Source organism: Phoenix dactylifera, chromosome 11 (assembly GCF_009389715.1).
Source record: "Phoenix dactylifera cultivar Barhee BC4 chromosome 11, palm_55x_up_171113_PBpolish2nd_filt_p, whole genome shotgun sequence".
In the NCBI taxonomy this organism is placed as follows: domain Eukaryota; kingdom Viridiplantae; phylum Streptophyta; class Magnoliopsida; order Arecales; family Arecaceae; genus Phoenix; species Phoenix dactylifera.
In genome coordinates, this window is record NC_052402.1 from 12,640,457 (window position 1) to 12,652,496 (window position 12,040).

Consider the following 12,040-nt stretch of genomic DNA (forward strand, 5'->3'; position numbering starts at 1 on the left):
AAATCCTCTAGTTTCAACCTTTTGAAACTTAAAGAGAGTCCCATATACCACTGTCCCAGCTATTTGGAGTTGGTTTTGTGGATCCTAATGCACTAACCCATCAAATTTGGATCGATTGTATAAAATTCGGTAAGAACGGCTTTAACATTGCATGCAAAGGAAGATATAAACATTAAGTTTTGCTATATTCAGCGATGGAGACACGACGGTGCCGAATCATTATAGAATAATTATGAGAAGAACGGTAGTAATCCATCAAGGATTGAGGCTGTCTGAAAGTCACACATCAAGTATTCCACTTTTGAGCAACGTGACAGACCATAATTAACCTCACATATACTGGTCGAAGAATTTGGATCCACCTTTTAAACGTTCCGTCCACGAGAAGTGGCCCTCCTTAACTGAGACTACTTAGGTGTTAATGTTTTATAAGTAGGATCACTAAGTTTCTCATGACTATATCATTAGAGCAACGCCTGGAATAATGGACAGCTCTTTTGGCCAACCATGCAGAAGCAATGTCTACAAGAGTTGTTAGAGTTGTTCGTTATTCTATCACCTTTCCTCTCATTATTATACTAGCGAGTTCTGGCACTGAAGTCATTCTCATTATGAGAACATCACAGATAAAAAAAATGCCAAATAAATTGCAAGGAGAAAAGTGAAAAAGGCATCTGCACAGAAAATGTAGCAAGTATAAAATGAGAAGGCAATCATCATCCACAACGCAAATAAATACCCCCCCCCCCCCCCAAAAAAAAAAAGTAATCAGTGTTCACCTTTCAAACACTTCCATAGCCCCATCACTATGAACTTTGTTGATTATTTTCTAGCATAATAATGAAAGTATTAATGTTCGTTGGATTTTTCTCTTCTTTTTTTTTTGATATTGTCAATGTCAAAATAGAAATTATAATCGATGCAATTGCTACATTTTATATTATTATTCCGAGTTCCAGATGCAATACTATGATTTGAGATATGCAGTGCTTAAGGACTCCATTCTGCAAATCTCTCCTTTAGAAGAAAGAAAACAAGAAAAGTGCATCAATCGAAAGTGATCACTATGTAGAAGTTGGCTTCACATACATTGAAAAATTTGTATTGAAAAAATGATTTGAATTGAATTGTTCATAGCACTGATGTGTTTTATATATAAGTTGAGCCTCCAGATATAGTAAAATACAACAATAAAATCTCATGATTATGGAAAAGATACTAGAGATCAGATATAGTATAATAACAATAATAAAATCTTATAGTTTGATACAAATACTAATTTTGAATATAGCAATCAAATTGTATAATTTTTGGACATGGATCTGAGATATCATATCAAGATTATGCATGCAATATGCGGTAACTGTGATATTCATAATATCGTATGTATTATAATTGGCGAGATTGTGCATGATTCCAAACTATAATCTACATATTTGCATATATATCATCATGCACCTGCATTTGTTTGCTAACAATGATCTGCGAGAGAATTAGACAAGCTAATAATATGCTTAAAGTTACATGCAGATCAGTGATGAATCCCAATCTTTGATTGTTAGTGAAGCAAAGACTTGATCAGAGGGCCTAGATTTTTCAAACAATTCCGTAGCATTCTCCTTATCATTGGCCATGGTACATTCTTTGATCCGGTTTCCATGATTTGTCATGGCATTGCAACCAACCCACAAACTAAGATGTACGTCTTAGAATCTGTCATTTTCCTAAAAGAAGTCAAACAAACTTATCATAACGAAGACTACCATACAAAGTTGCAGGTCCTCAGTCCAAGTACGTGTCGGCATTAGATTCAACTTTAAGGTACCCTCCCAAAGAACACACCAAAAGTCGGTGCCAAAAACCAATAGCCTGAAACCGACCATCTTCTCGTGCCCTCTTTATTATATTATAAAAAGCCAACAAAGGCTGTCTTCCCCCTTTCCAAATCCGTGAGCAGCGAGTCCCCACGCAAAGGTGCCGCCTTTATTCCCTTCGACCCCCAACGGCCCGAAAATTTTTCCGGCATAAAAACTATTCCAACGTATCCTTCTGTCACCACCCCTCGCGGACACGTGCATTCCACCATTCCGCAACCGCTGCGTTTGCAACCGACCATGGATATTATTTATTCCCATTGTTTTATATTTAGTAGCCGGTTAAATACCTGAGCGTTATAAGTTATTCTCGACAGCGCGTTGTTTGGTAATCTGGCGGCTGGGAATAAACCCCGGGGATAAATAACCATCCTTCTTCCCCCTCTTTCTCCTCCCTGCCTAGGCTTCTTGTATTCGTCTTCCGAATAGCCGAATTCCAGTTCGTTCGCTCCTACTCCCGCACTTTCTTCTCTTCTCTCTGTCGCTCGCTCTCGTTTTCTCGTCGGGATCTCTCCAAGGGGTTTCTCTCGTTATCGATCTCGGGCTCGGTTGATTTTTCTCTAATGTCGAAGAATATTTTGGTGACGGGCGGGGCGGGGTACATCGGGAGCCACACGGTGTTGCAGCTCCTTCAGGGGGGGTTCAACGCCGTCGTGGTGGATAATCTTGACAACTCCTCGGACGTCGCCATCAAGAGGGTTGCGGAGCTCGCTGGGGAGTCCGGCAAGAATCTTAGTTTCCATAAGGTATCGATCTTGTTCTGCGGACAGAGGGGAAGGGATGGGTCTCGGTTTCTTTTCTTTTCTTTTCTTTTTGATGGAACATTGTAGGTCTTGGGCATTCGGTGGTTATGTGTGTGTGTTTGAAAAAAATTGATTGTTTGTCTGTTATTTGATTTGAGGAATTGCGAGTTTCTTGCTCCCTGTTTCAAGCGCAGGGGGTTGATTGGATCTTTTGTTTGGTGATTTAATGATTATTTTTCTTTAAAGGTTTGTGTTTTTAGCGATTTCTTTGTAAAAAAAAGTTTATTTTTCGGCTGGTTTTCAGTTGGGGGCTTTTTAAGAGTATATGTGATCTCAGGGATTTTCGCTTTTGTGGTTGAGATTTTAGGGTTTCGGTAATTTTAGGACACGCTTGTTGTGTGATGAGAATTTAGAAGTTATCGTAATTTTAGCCGTTAATTTAGAAATTATCGTAATTTTTGGGTTCCGGTGAACTGCAATGGACTGTTTAAAGTGTAGCTTTATTTTGATCTTTTATTTTCGTTTAATCATTAAGGATTGGCTTTTGCTATTGCTTTTTAGGGCGATTTCGTGGTAGATTGCTGGTTTTTTGGCTGATTTTCTATTGAAATATTCTTGTTACCCTGTTTTTAGTATATTTATAATCTATTTTTCCTCCTTTGGTGGTTGCAATTCTGGGGTTTCTGTGATTCTAAGGCATAGTTTCTGGTAGATAAAAATTTATCGGACACAAATTTAGAAACCTGAGAAATTGCTGGGTTTGGATGTTTGCCATCTGAGATGAATCAGGGGATCGGCTTGTAACCTTTTATATTGCTTGGGTGTTCAGTTTCATATAATGCTCAATTTTGGAACAAACCACACTATTCAATTAGAATAGGCATTTATGCATGCACTCTGATGCACAATACATTAGTGCATATCACAACCCACATTTGCCACTTACTGGATCGGGAAATGTACTTGGTAACCAGAATGTGAAGCAAAAAGGAAATACTTTGTTCGACAAATTTTTTTACAAGAAATTCTAGAGCTACAAAAAATGAATAGTTTTAAATGGAGCTGGCTTTAATTTATGTATCAGAAAGTGAGTCATCTGGCAATTATTTTATGACATAGGTAATATGAAGTTTGGAAAATTCCTGTTAATCCATTTACAACTTTCACTATTTGCATGTCGACATCACTCTTTTTAGGTAAAGGCTACCAATTATGTCCTGAAGACATTATTGCATGGGCATCATTGGTCACTTTCTCCATTCTGATTTTCTGCATTTTGAGACATTTGCACTCACTGGAACCAAATGGGGAACCAAATGGACTTGTTTAAGTGATGATCCTTTTCCCATGCTCAATGGTGCTCATCAGTTATTTTTGCAGTCATTAATGTTTCCTCTCGTGAGCAGTGGTGACTATTCTATTTGCATTTTATTGTACTGTAGTGTCTTTTTCTAAAAATCCCACTTAATGAGAAAATGGAAGGCATTGGCATATGTAATATCCCTCTATTCTTTGTAGGTGTGAATGAGTTTTTTTTTGTTTCAAGTCCTGTTTTATCTTGGTATTCACGCAGCTAATGCAAAATTACAAAATTTATTGCATAGACTTGATTCCTAATATATCTGTATGCTTCTGCAGATCGACCTTCGAGATAAAGAAGCACTAGACAAGGTGTTTGCTTCAACAAAGTAAGGCATTTTCCAAACAAGTATAATTATCCATTTTCTGGCATCTTAATTCATTTCATAACATTTTCTTCTCTGTAATAGTTGTAGTCATTAACCCTAGGCTACTAGCATCTGAATTTGTCTGACATGCACACGAGCTACCTTCATTGTCAATTTCTTGGATGCCTGTAAGCAACCAAGAATCCATATTGCTTCTAGCATGTACCTGGTACTTCATACTCCTTGTACCAAGATATATATTGTGATATATGCCGTGCTGTACTGCCCTGTGAGTAGATATGGGGGCGTACCTGATACATGCCATACTGATACATGATCAGTATGCCCCTGTACAGCAGTATTTTATACCTTGGGTAGGATTATTAATGGGCGATTTGTAAAGGTTATTGTTAGATTGATATAGCTGGCTTATAACTGTAATAATGAATATCTACATCCAGGTCACTAACTTTATGACAGTTTTAGTCTAAGCAGTGTTCAAAATATTGTCACGGTCATAAAATTCAACTTTTTCTTTGCAAATTCAAATAATTGTTATATTGGCAGTTCTTTTCGATTGCTTTTCTATAATTTAGAACTATTCTACAAGTGGTTGTGCTCTTTTACTTGAACTCTTTTTTATTTTTCTACGGTTATCTTGTTCTGCAGGTTTGATGCTGTCATTCACTTCGCTGGATTAAAAGCTGTTGGTGAAAGTGTGCAGAAGCCGTTGCTTTATTATAACAATAATCTTATCGGTACAATAAATCTTTTGGAAGTAATGGCTTCTCATGGATGCAAAAAGGTACTGTCAAATTATACTTCAATTTTGGACCAATATATTGGTTCTTAGATGGCCACTAGGATGCCTGCAAATAAAAGAGGTGCAAAACATTTAATAAAGCTCATATAAATTGCATAGTTTTCCCTTCTGCGAGATGCATCTGGCACATTTAGTTCACATAAATATTCTTGCTGTGTCTAGGATGACTTCATGCTATGCTATGTATCTTGCATGTATAGTTCAATTATTCCCATATCCTCTATTTTCATCACAAGAATATAATTCATCAGGAAAAGATATTAGGACTGATTGTATTGTCCCATTGATTCTTAATTGTTGGAAGAGAAGGTGCAGTGCTTCTGAATTCTTATCTTCAATGTTCAATCTACAATATTTGCACATTTTATTATCCCTAAAATATTCCACTGGACAGCCTATGCAGAATGTACGATTAATAGATGTTGCATTTTCTTTTTCATTGTCTTTTTCCCTAAAAAAAGAGGTATCTTGGGCTTTTAGTTTCTTGGTAAGTTTAGCAACTGAAATAAATTAGCAATTGGCTATAAGAGAACCCATCATTTTTTTTGCCTGATTGGCTAAGTTATAGAAAGGGATAAGTTTGCAGTTGAACTATATTTATATTTTCTTGTACGCATGGGTCTTGGTAGAGACCCTTTGTATGGAATATTTATTTCATCTGAATTAACATTTTCCAGCTAGTATTCTCGTCGTCAGCTACTGTTTATGGTTGGCCTAAGGAAGTCCCCTGTACAGAAGAATTCCCTCTATTTGCAATGAATCCATATGGACGAACTAAGGTTTGCTCTTTTCTTGTTTACTCTTGTCTTTCTATTGCATTTTCTGCTTTGAACTAATGTCATTATATGGATGCTTGCAGCTTATTATTGAAGATATTTGTCGTGATACATACAGTGGAGACTCTGATTGGCAGATAATATTGCTTAGGTATTTTAACCCTGTTGGTGCTCATCCCAGTGGATATATCGGTGAAGATCCTCGGGGGATTCCAAACAACCTCATGCCCTTTGTACAACAAGTTGCAGTTGGAAGGAGGCCTGCCCTTACAGTTTTTGGAAATGATTATTCAACAAAGGATGGCACTGGGGTATTGTTATTTGACCTATGTATTTGTTTAGCTTACATTGGAATACCTTTGATTTATTGGGAAATGATTTTACCAGATGTGCAGTCGTATTCTTTAAGCATCAGTAAATTGGACCAGCATAGTTCAAGTTTCAGAACTAGAAATTCATTGTTTATAGAGTAGATCTCCTTTTTCCCTTCCCTTTTTCCTTCTCATTTTTTTTCTTTTCTTTGTTTGTTTGTTTGTATACCCCCCTCCCTTTTCTTTTTTCTTTTTTTTTTTTGCTTGAGTATATTTTGTGAGACATACCTTTGGGACCATCAGATGTAACAGTGGGAAATCTATAGGTCGCATAAGCTATATTTTTGGTATGTTTATTGGTTTAATATTTGTTATTTTTGCCATATATCATGTAAAGGATTTCAAAGATCTAAAACTTGAAGTTTCTTATCATTCTACCAACCTATGCCAAATGTGGTTTAACTTGCTACAAATTTAGGGTGGTCATGCCATATTCCTGCTATAAAGAGATAGTGTGGTTTCTTTATGTAGTTGAAATTGTCTAAAATGGAAGGTATTAGGCTGAGTTAAATATCAAGTACCTCTTACTTGCGACTTTCCCATCTCTTAAAAATGCCATGTTATCATTTTGTTGTCGTGCTTCAAAGCTTAATCGCCTACATCTATGGATGATATATTCTTGATTTTTACTTGCCACTTCTTATATATTATTTGTAATGTCCCAATAGGAGCCATATCTAGCATGTCATCAAATTATTAAAGTCATATCATGCACATCTCTCTGATGTTGTTTAATAGCTATACTAGTTCCCTTTCTTGTCATTACTTTGAGTGCAATTCATGTCTTAGAATTACTGAGAAAATTAGTGTCGAGATTGTATCAGTTTACAATTGAAAGACTTGTTCCTTGTGTAGAGTATTTGGATTTTAACTATGTATATTTTCTCTTTTACCTTAACCGTGGAGGTTGCTATGATGTATTGGTGGTTAGAACTTGTCTGCTGTTAAAATGTTTGTTTTTGCAAGCTGTTCTTTATAGACATTATGCCATGATGGCAGGTACGGGATTATATTCATGTGGTTGATCTGGCTGATGGGCATATTGCAGCCCTTAGGAAGCTTTTTGATGGCTCCAGAATAGGTGCGCAACATGCTTTGCTCGTCTCTGTCTCTTTCTCTCCCCCCACCCCTCCACACCCAAGCATGCGGACACACATGCAGACACACACACACATATGCACACGTCACACACAGACATATTTTGACATTTATCTTTGCCGGAGACATATGCTTGGCATAAGGCTTGTTGATTGTATGCTTTTATGACAGCGCAATTCCTAAATATATCTACCTGTCACATGCAATTCCTAAATATATCTACCTGTCACATGCAATGCACGAACTTACACACATATAGTCGTGTTTGACATTTGTCTTTGCTGGGGAGATATTGTTGGCATAAGCCTTGTTGATTGTATGCTTCTATGAAAGTACAGTGCCTAGTTCTATATACCTGTCACAAATGAACTTGCATAAGCAAGGGAATTATGTTGGAAGCAACATATCTATGAATAGAAAATTGAGTTCAGTGCCTGTTTCCATGTTTAAAAATATCAATAAACAAAGCCTTCACCATTTGATTGGTGTGCTGCAAAACAGCTCCTACTTTTCGCTTTGTTTTTTGTACAAGTCTATGAGATGAAAACTTTGCTCATGATGTCAAATTTGATAAGATAGTCTATTTCTTAATCAGGTATTTATTAAATTCATGTTCTCACTTTAATGTTGTTCATTGCCTGCAAATTGTACCTGAGTTGATTTAAAGCTGGTACACTCTGCCAGGTTTGTCCCATCTAATCTCCTAAGGCAAATGATGATTGTTTTGAACAATCACAAGGGGACTAGCCAGTTTCTCTTAAAATTGGTTCAATCCGTTCATGCAATGGTTAAGAATGAATGCCGATCCTGAAGTTTTCATATAGGCATGTAAAAATGAGAGGTTACAAAAGCCAAAAAGGCAATTATAGGTTTCTGTTATGTCTTGCTGAAGGGTAGGCGCACAGGGAGTGCTTAGAGGAATATTATAGGGTTTATAATGTTCTGAATAATGTTCTTAAACAGATGAAGTTTTATACTGCCAAGTGCGCTTTTCTAGTGTATGTGAATGTCTCATGCAATTTAATGTCTTATGCAATTTAATAATGAAATTATGATAATGGATTACATATACAGGAGCATCCATCTTGTTTGCAATTTTAGCTGGATATGGAAAAAGCTGGGGATTCTGGAGTTGCAAACTTGCAGTAGAACATGTCGAGGAAATTTAAGAGTTAATCTATGCTGGATGATGGAGGATGTATTGAGATTGTATGATTATGTGTCCCACCCCACCCCCCACCCTCCCCCTAAAAAGTAGGGTCACAAAATTGAAAGGTGCTGGAATTTGTTTCCAATGGGTCAAGAAAGGAGAGAGAAATAAGAAAATCCGGATGTCATGATGAGCATGTGAAAAAGCTTGCTTCTGCAGAGGATTTGCCAGTCTTTTCAATTCAAGATACATCTTTACTATTCATACAATGTATTTGACAGGATATGCTTAGGATTTACCCTTTTTTTGTGAGTTTTGTGTGATGCGTGTGCGTGCGTGCATGTGTGGTGGGTTGTAATAGGGGGAAAGGGAGTGGGTTGGGGTTTGCTGGTTACAATACTGAAATCATTAATTTCTTTGTGTGTGTGGTCGGTTGTAGTAGGGGGGAAGGAAGTGGGTTGGGGTTTGCTGGTTACAATACTGAAATCATTAATTTCTTTTAGGAATTGTCTTCCCTAAATAGGTTAGCCATCTATTTATGTCTGTAACTTATATAATTCAATGCAGTTGTCATCTTCTCTTTGGATGGTTTTGCATGGTTATTCATAGTTAGGTATTAAAAAAAACTTTATATAGACTAGTAATATCTTGCTGTCTTTGTTCTGATTAAGTTGCTTGTGAGTGACAGGTTGCGAAGTGTATAATCTGGGGACTGGGAAAGGAACCTCTGTGCTGGAAATGGTGACAGCATTTGAGAAGGCCTCTGGAAAGGTACCACTACTTCTGTTTGCGATAATTTGATTAAGTAGTTAAATTTCAGTGGGCCACTTAAATTTCTGCTTGGGGATATGAGAAACTCAACCCCCCCCCCCCCCCCCCCCCCAAAAAAAAAAAAAAGAAAGCAAAAAAAAAAAAGATGCTTAATGGATATATTCTGAGAAGTGAAATACTTCAAAATGGATGAATCATCTCTTTTTTTCCATGCATTGAATAAAGTAAATCAATACAATATCCGAACTTGTGCTACTTGTTATACAAGTATTTGTAGATTTTTTGGAATTTTCTAGGTAACTTATGAATTTGTAGTTACTAATCCTGGAAATTCTTTCAGAAAATCCCTCTGGTCATGGCTGGAAGGCGGCCTGGTGATGCTGAAATTGTTTATGCATCAACTGCTAAAGCAGAGAAGGAGCTGAATTGGAAGTATGTGCACAATTGTAGTATTAGTAGATTGTTACAGACATATGCATACATGAATTTGTGGCAAATATATTTGTTCCCATTTTTTTTCATTCCTTCTTCCATTTGTTCATTTTGGGTAGTCATTTAATTCACTGCAGCCCTAAGAGTTCTTTGACTGAAAATGAGAATTGTCCTTACTGTAGGGAAAGGTATAGAAGTTAAATGTATACACTCGTGCTGACTGAAGTAACACCTTTTTTCTTGTTATAGGACAAAGTATGGCATCGATGAGATGTGTCGGGATCAGTGGAACTGGGCTAGCAAGAACCCCTGGGGATATGGATCACCTGACTCAGCTAACTGAAGGAACAAGTCTTTACAATAACATCAGCTTTTCAATCCGTAAAGTATAGGTCTAGCTAATATCCTCTTCTATGTAATAATCTTTGGTACAAATAAATATGCTTATGTCATGAGAGAGGCATGACTTTCAGATGTTTCTTGCTGTTTATTTCTGAAAGACTTTGTTTCCATCCTATGATTGCTGCGGTGCTGGATGGCCATATGACCTTTTCTTGTAATTTTATTGACCACCAGTGGGCACCTTGGTGCTGTACTTGGAGGAGGGAAAGGTCGATGGTTTGAATGTGTTATAATTATAGAAAATTTTCACTAATGTGGTTCTTAGGAAAGGTTATATATAAAATTTTCCAAGGAAGCGTTTCAAGTGAAATTAAACGTCAGTTAAGGGGATCCCATTCATCTCTCATTCTCTTCTCTGCAGTGTCAACTTTTCTGGTAGATTTTTTTTTGGTTTTTTGTTGTTGTTTTCTTGTTGATAAATGGTGAACCGATTTGGAGCAATTGAGATAAAGTTTGAAAATATAGCAGAAACTCCTACAAACCTTGTTTGAACTGACACAGCAGATGATGAAGTCTGTGTGTGCATATGATTTGACAGGATAAGGTGATTCTACTTTTCTAAGGGTGAAAAATTACTGCCAGATGTAAAAGCGAAGAGTGAATATTTCCCAAGCAAGTATGGCTTTTGAATTTAATTGAAGAAATCCTCGTTGGTGAACTACCTTTTGAAGAATTCTTTATATGACGAAAATTCTGAGAAACATAAGAGAAATATTTTAATTAATTATAAATTTTGCGAGATGTTTTCAATGAGTTCTAGATCATCAAAAAATTTCAAAAATATATATTATTTGAAAATGGTTGATTTTAACTCTTTGATATAATGAATTTTGAAATCCATGACCAGAGTGCAAGATCCACAGCGACAAAGAGGGCTTAACGCCCTATTAGAGAAAAATTCCTATATATTAGTGCACAGCTTTCTTATACAGTATAATGATCATATTTAATTTTTAATTTCAAATCTTTAAGATTAACATGTATATGTGAAGTAATAAATTAATAATTTTATGAATTTATGAGTTATTAATTATGATTATATTTTTTCTCCTTTGTATGCAAATTTTTAGCATTTGATTGAAATATCAAAGAAATTTTTATTGTTTCCATAGATTAGTTGTGAAATAGTTTCATGTAGTCTTAATTTATGTTCATGGACCCTTTTCTTGTCATTTGTGGAAAAGCTAAACAGTGATAGAATAGGAGCAAGTACCTAAGATCCGCAAATATACTTGGATGCTAAAAAGGAAATCAATTTGCATCCATACTATGATACTTAAATTTTGTCGGATCAATTTATCTGCATGCTCTTATCCTTTGTACCGTACCCAAAAATCGACAAATTTATTTACAATATTTTACTTTAACTTTACTTATTTTGGAAAACAGATAATTTTTTATGTTTAAGCTATCTAATTAACCTTTATTAATTATTGCTTGTCGACATTTGCTTTTTTTCCTCTCTAACAAATGGAACAGCCAAAAGGATAGGCATAATTACATACGATCTAGATACGTCAAAAAGATAAGAATTCTGAGTTTTTAATATACCTCAAGACTCAGAAAACTAAAGTAAGCTCGAACATGTTACATATCTTGATTCCTTCAAAGCCCTTCATCAATTTGATGCAGTCGTTGATCAAGATATGCACAATATATAGGGATAGGCAAGCTTTGATATAATAAATGTGAGCAAGATGAGGCAATCACTTTCACCAGTAACCTTCTGCAGCAGTGCTGGTGAGTCATGTCTATAGTCTGTCGGAGTATCCAAGATTCTCGAACTCATCTCGGATAATGACATCAAACACCTGCTTCTCTACCTGAAACCATTAAGCCATTTGCCTTAATCTTATATCAAGATAGAGGAGGATGTTCTCGGCAAATCCATTTAGGATGTAAACCATTAAGCCATTTGCATTAATCTTGTATC

General features: G+C 36.2%; 1 protein-coding gene across 1 annotated transcript; it reads left to right on the plus strand.

Moving 5' to 3' along the window:
- Positions 1–1,955: 1,955 nt before the first annotated feature.
- Positions 1,956–10,360, plus strand: LOC103709523 (UDP-glucose 4-epimerase GEPI48). Its single transcript, XM_008794935.4, has 9 exons — positions 1,956–2,620; positions 4,256–4,305; positions 4,954–5,089; positions 5,785–5,886; positions 5,967–6,194; positions 7,254–7,335; positions 9,191–9,273; positions 9,614–9,705; positions 9,955–10,360. The coding sequence occupies exons 1-9, from the start codon at positions 2,438–2,440 to the stop codon at positions 10,046–10,048; spliced, it is 1,050 nt and encodes a 349-aa protein (XP_008793157.2). The 5' UTR covers positions 1,956–2,437; the 3' UTR covers positions 10,049–10,360.
- The last annotated feature ends 1,680 nt before the right edge of the window (positions 10,361–12,040 follow it).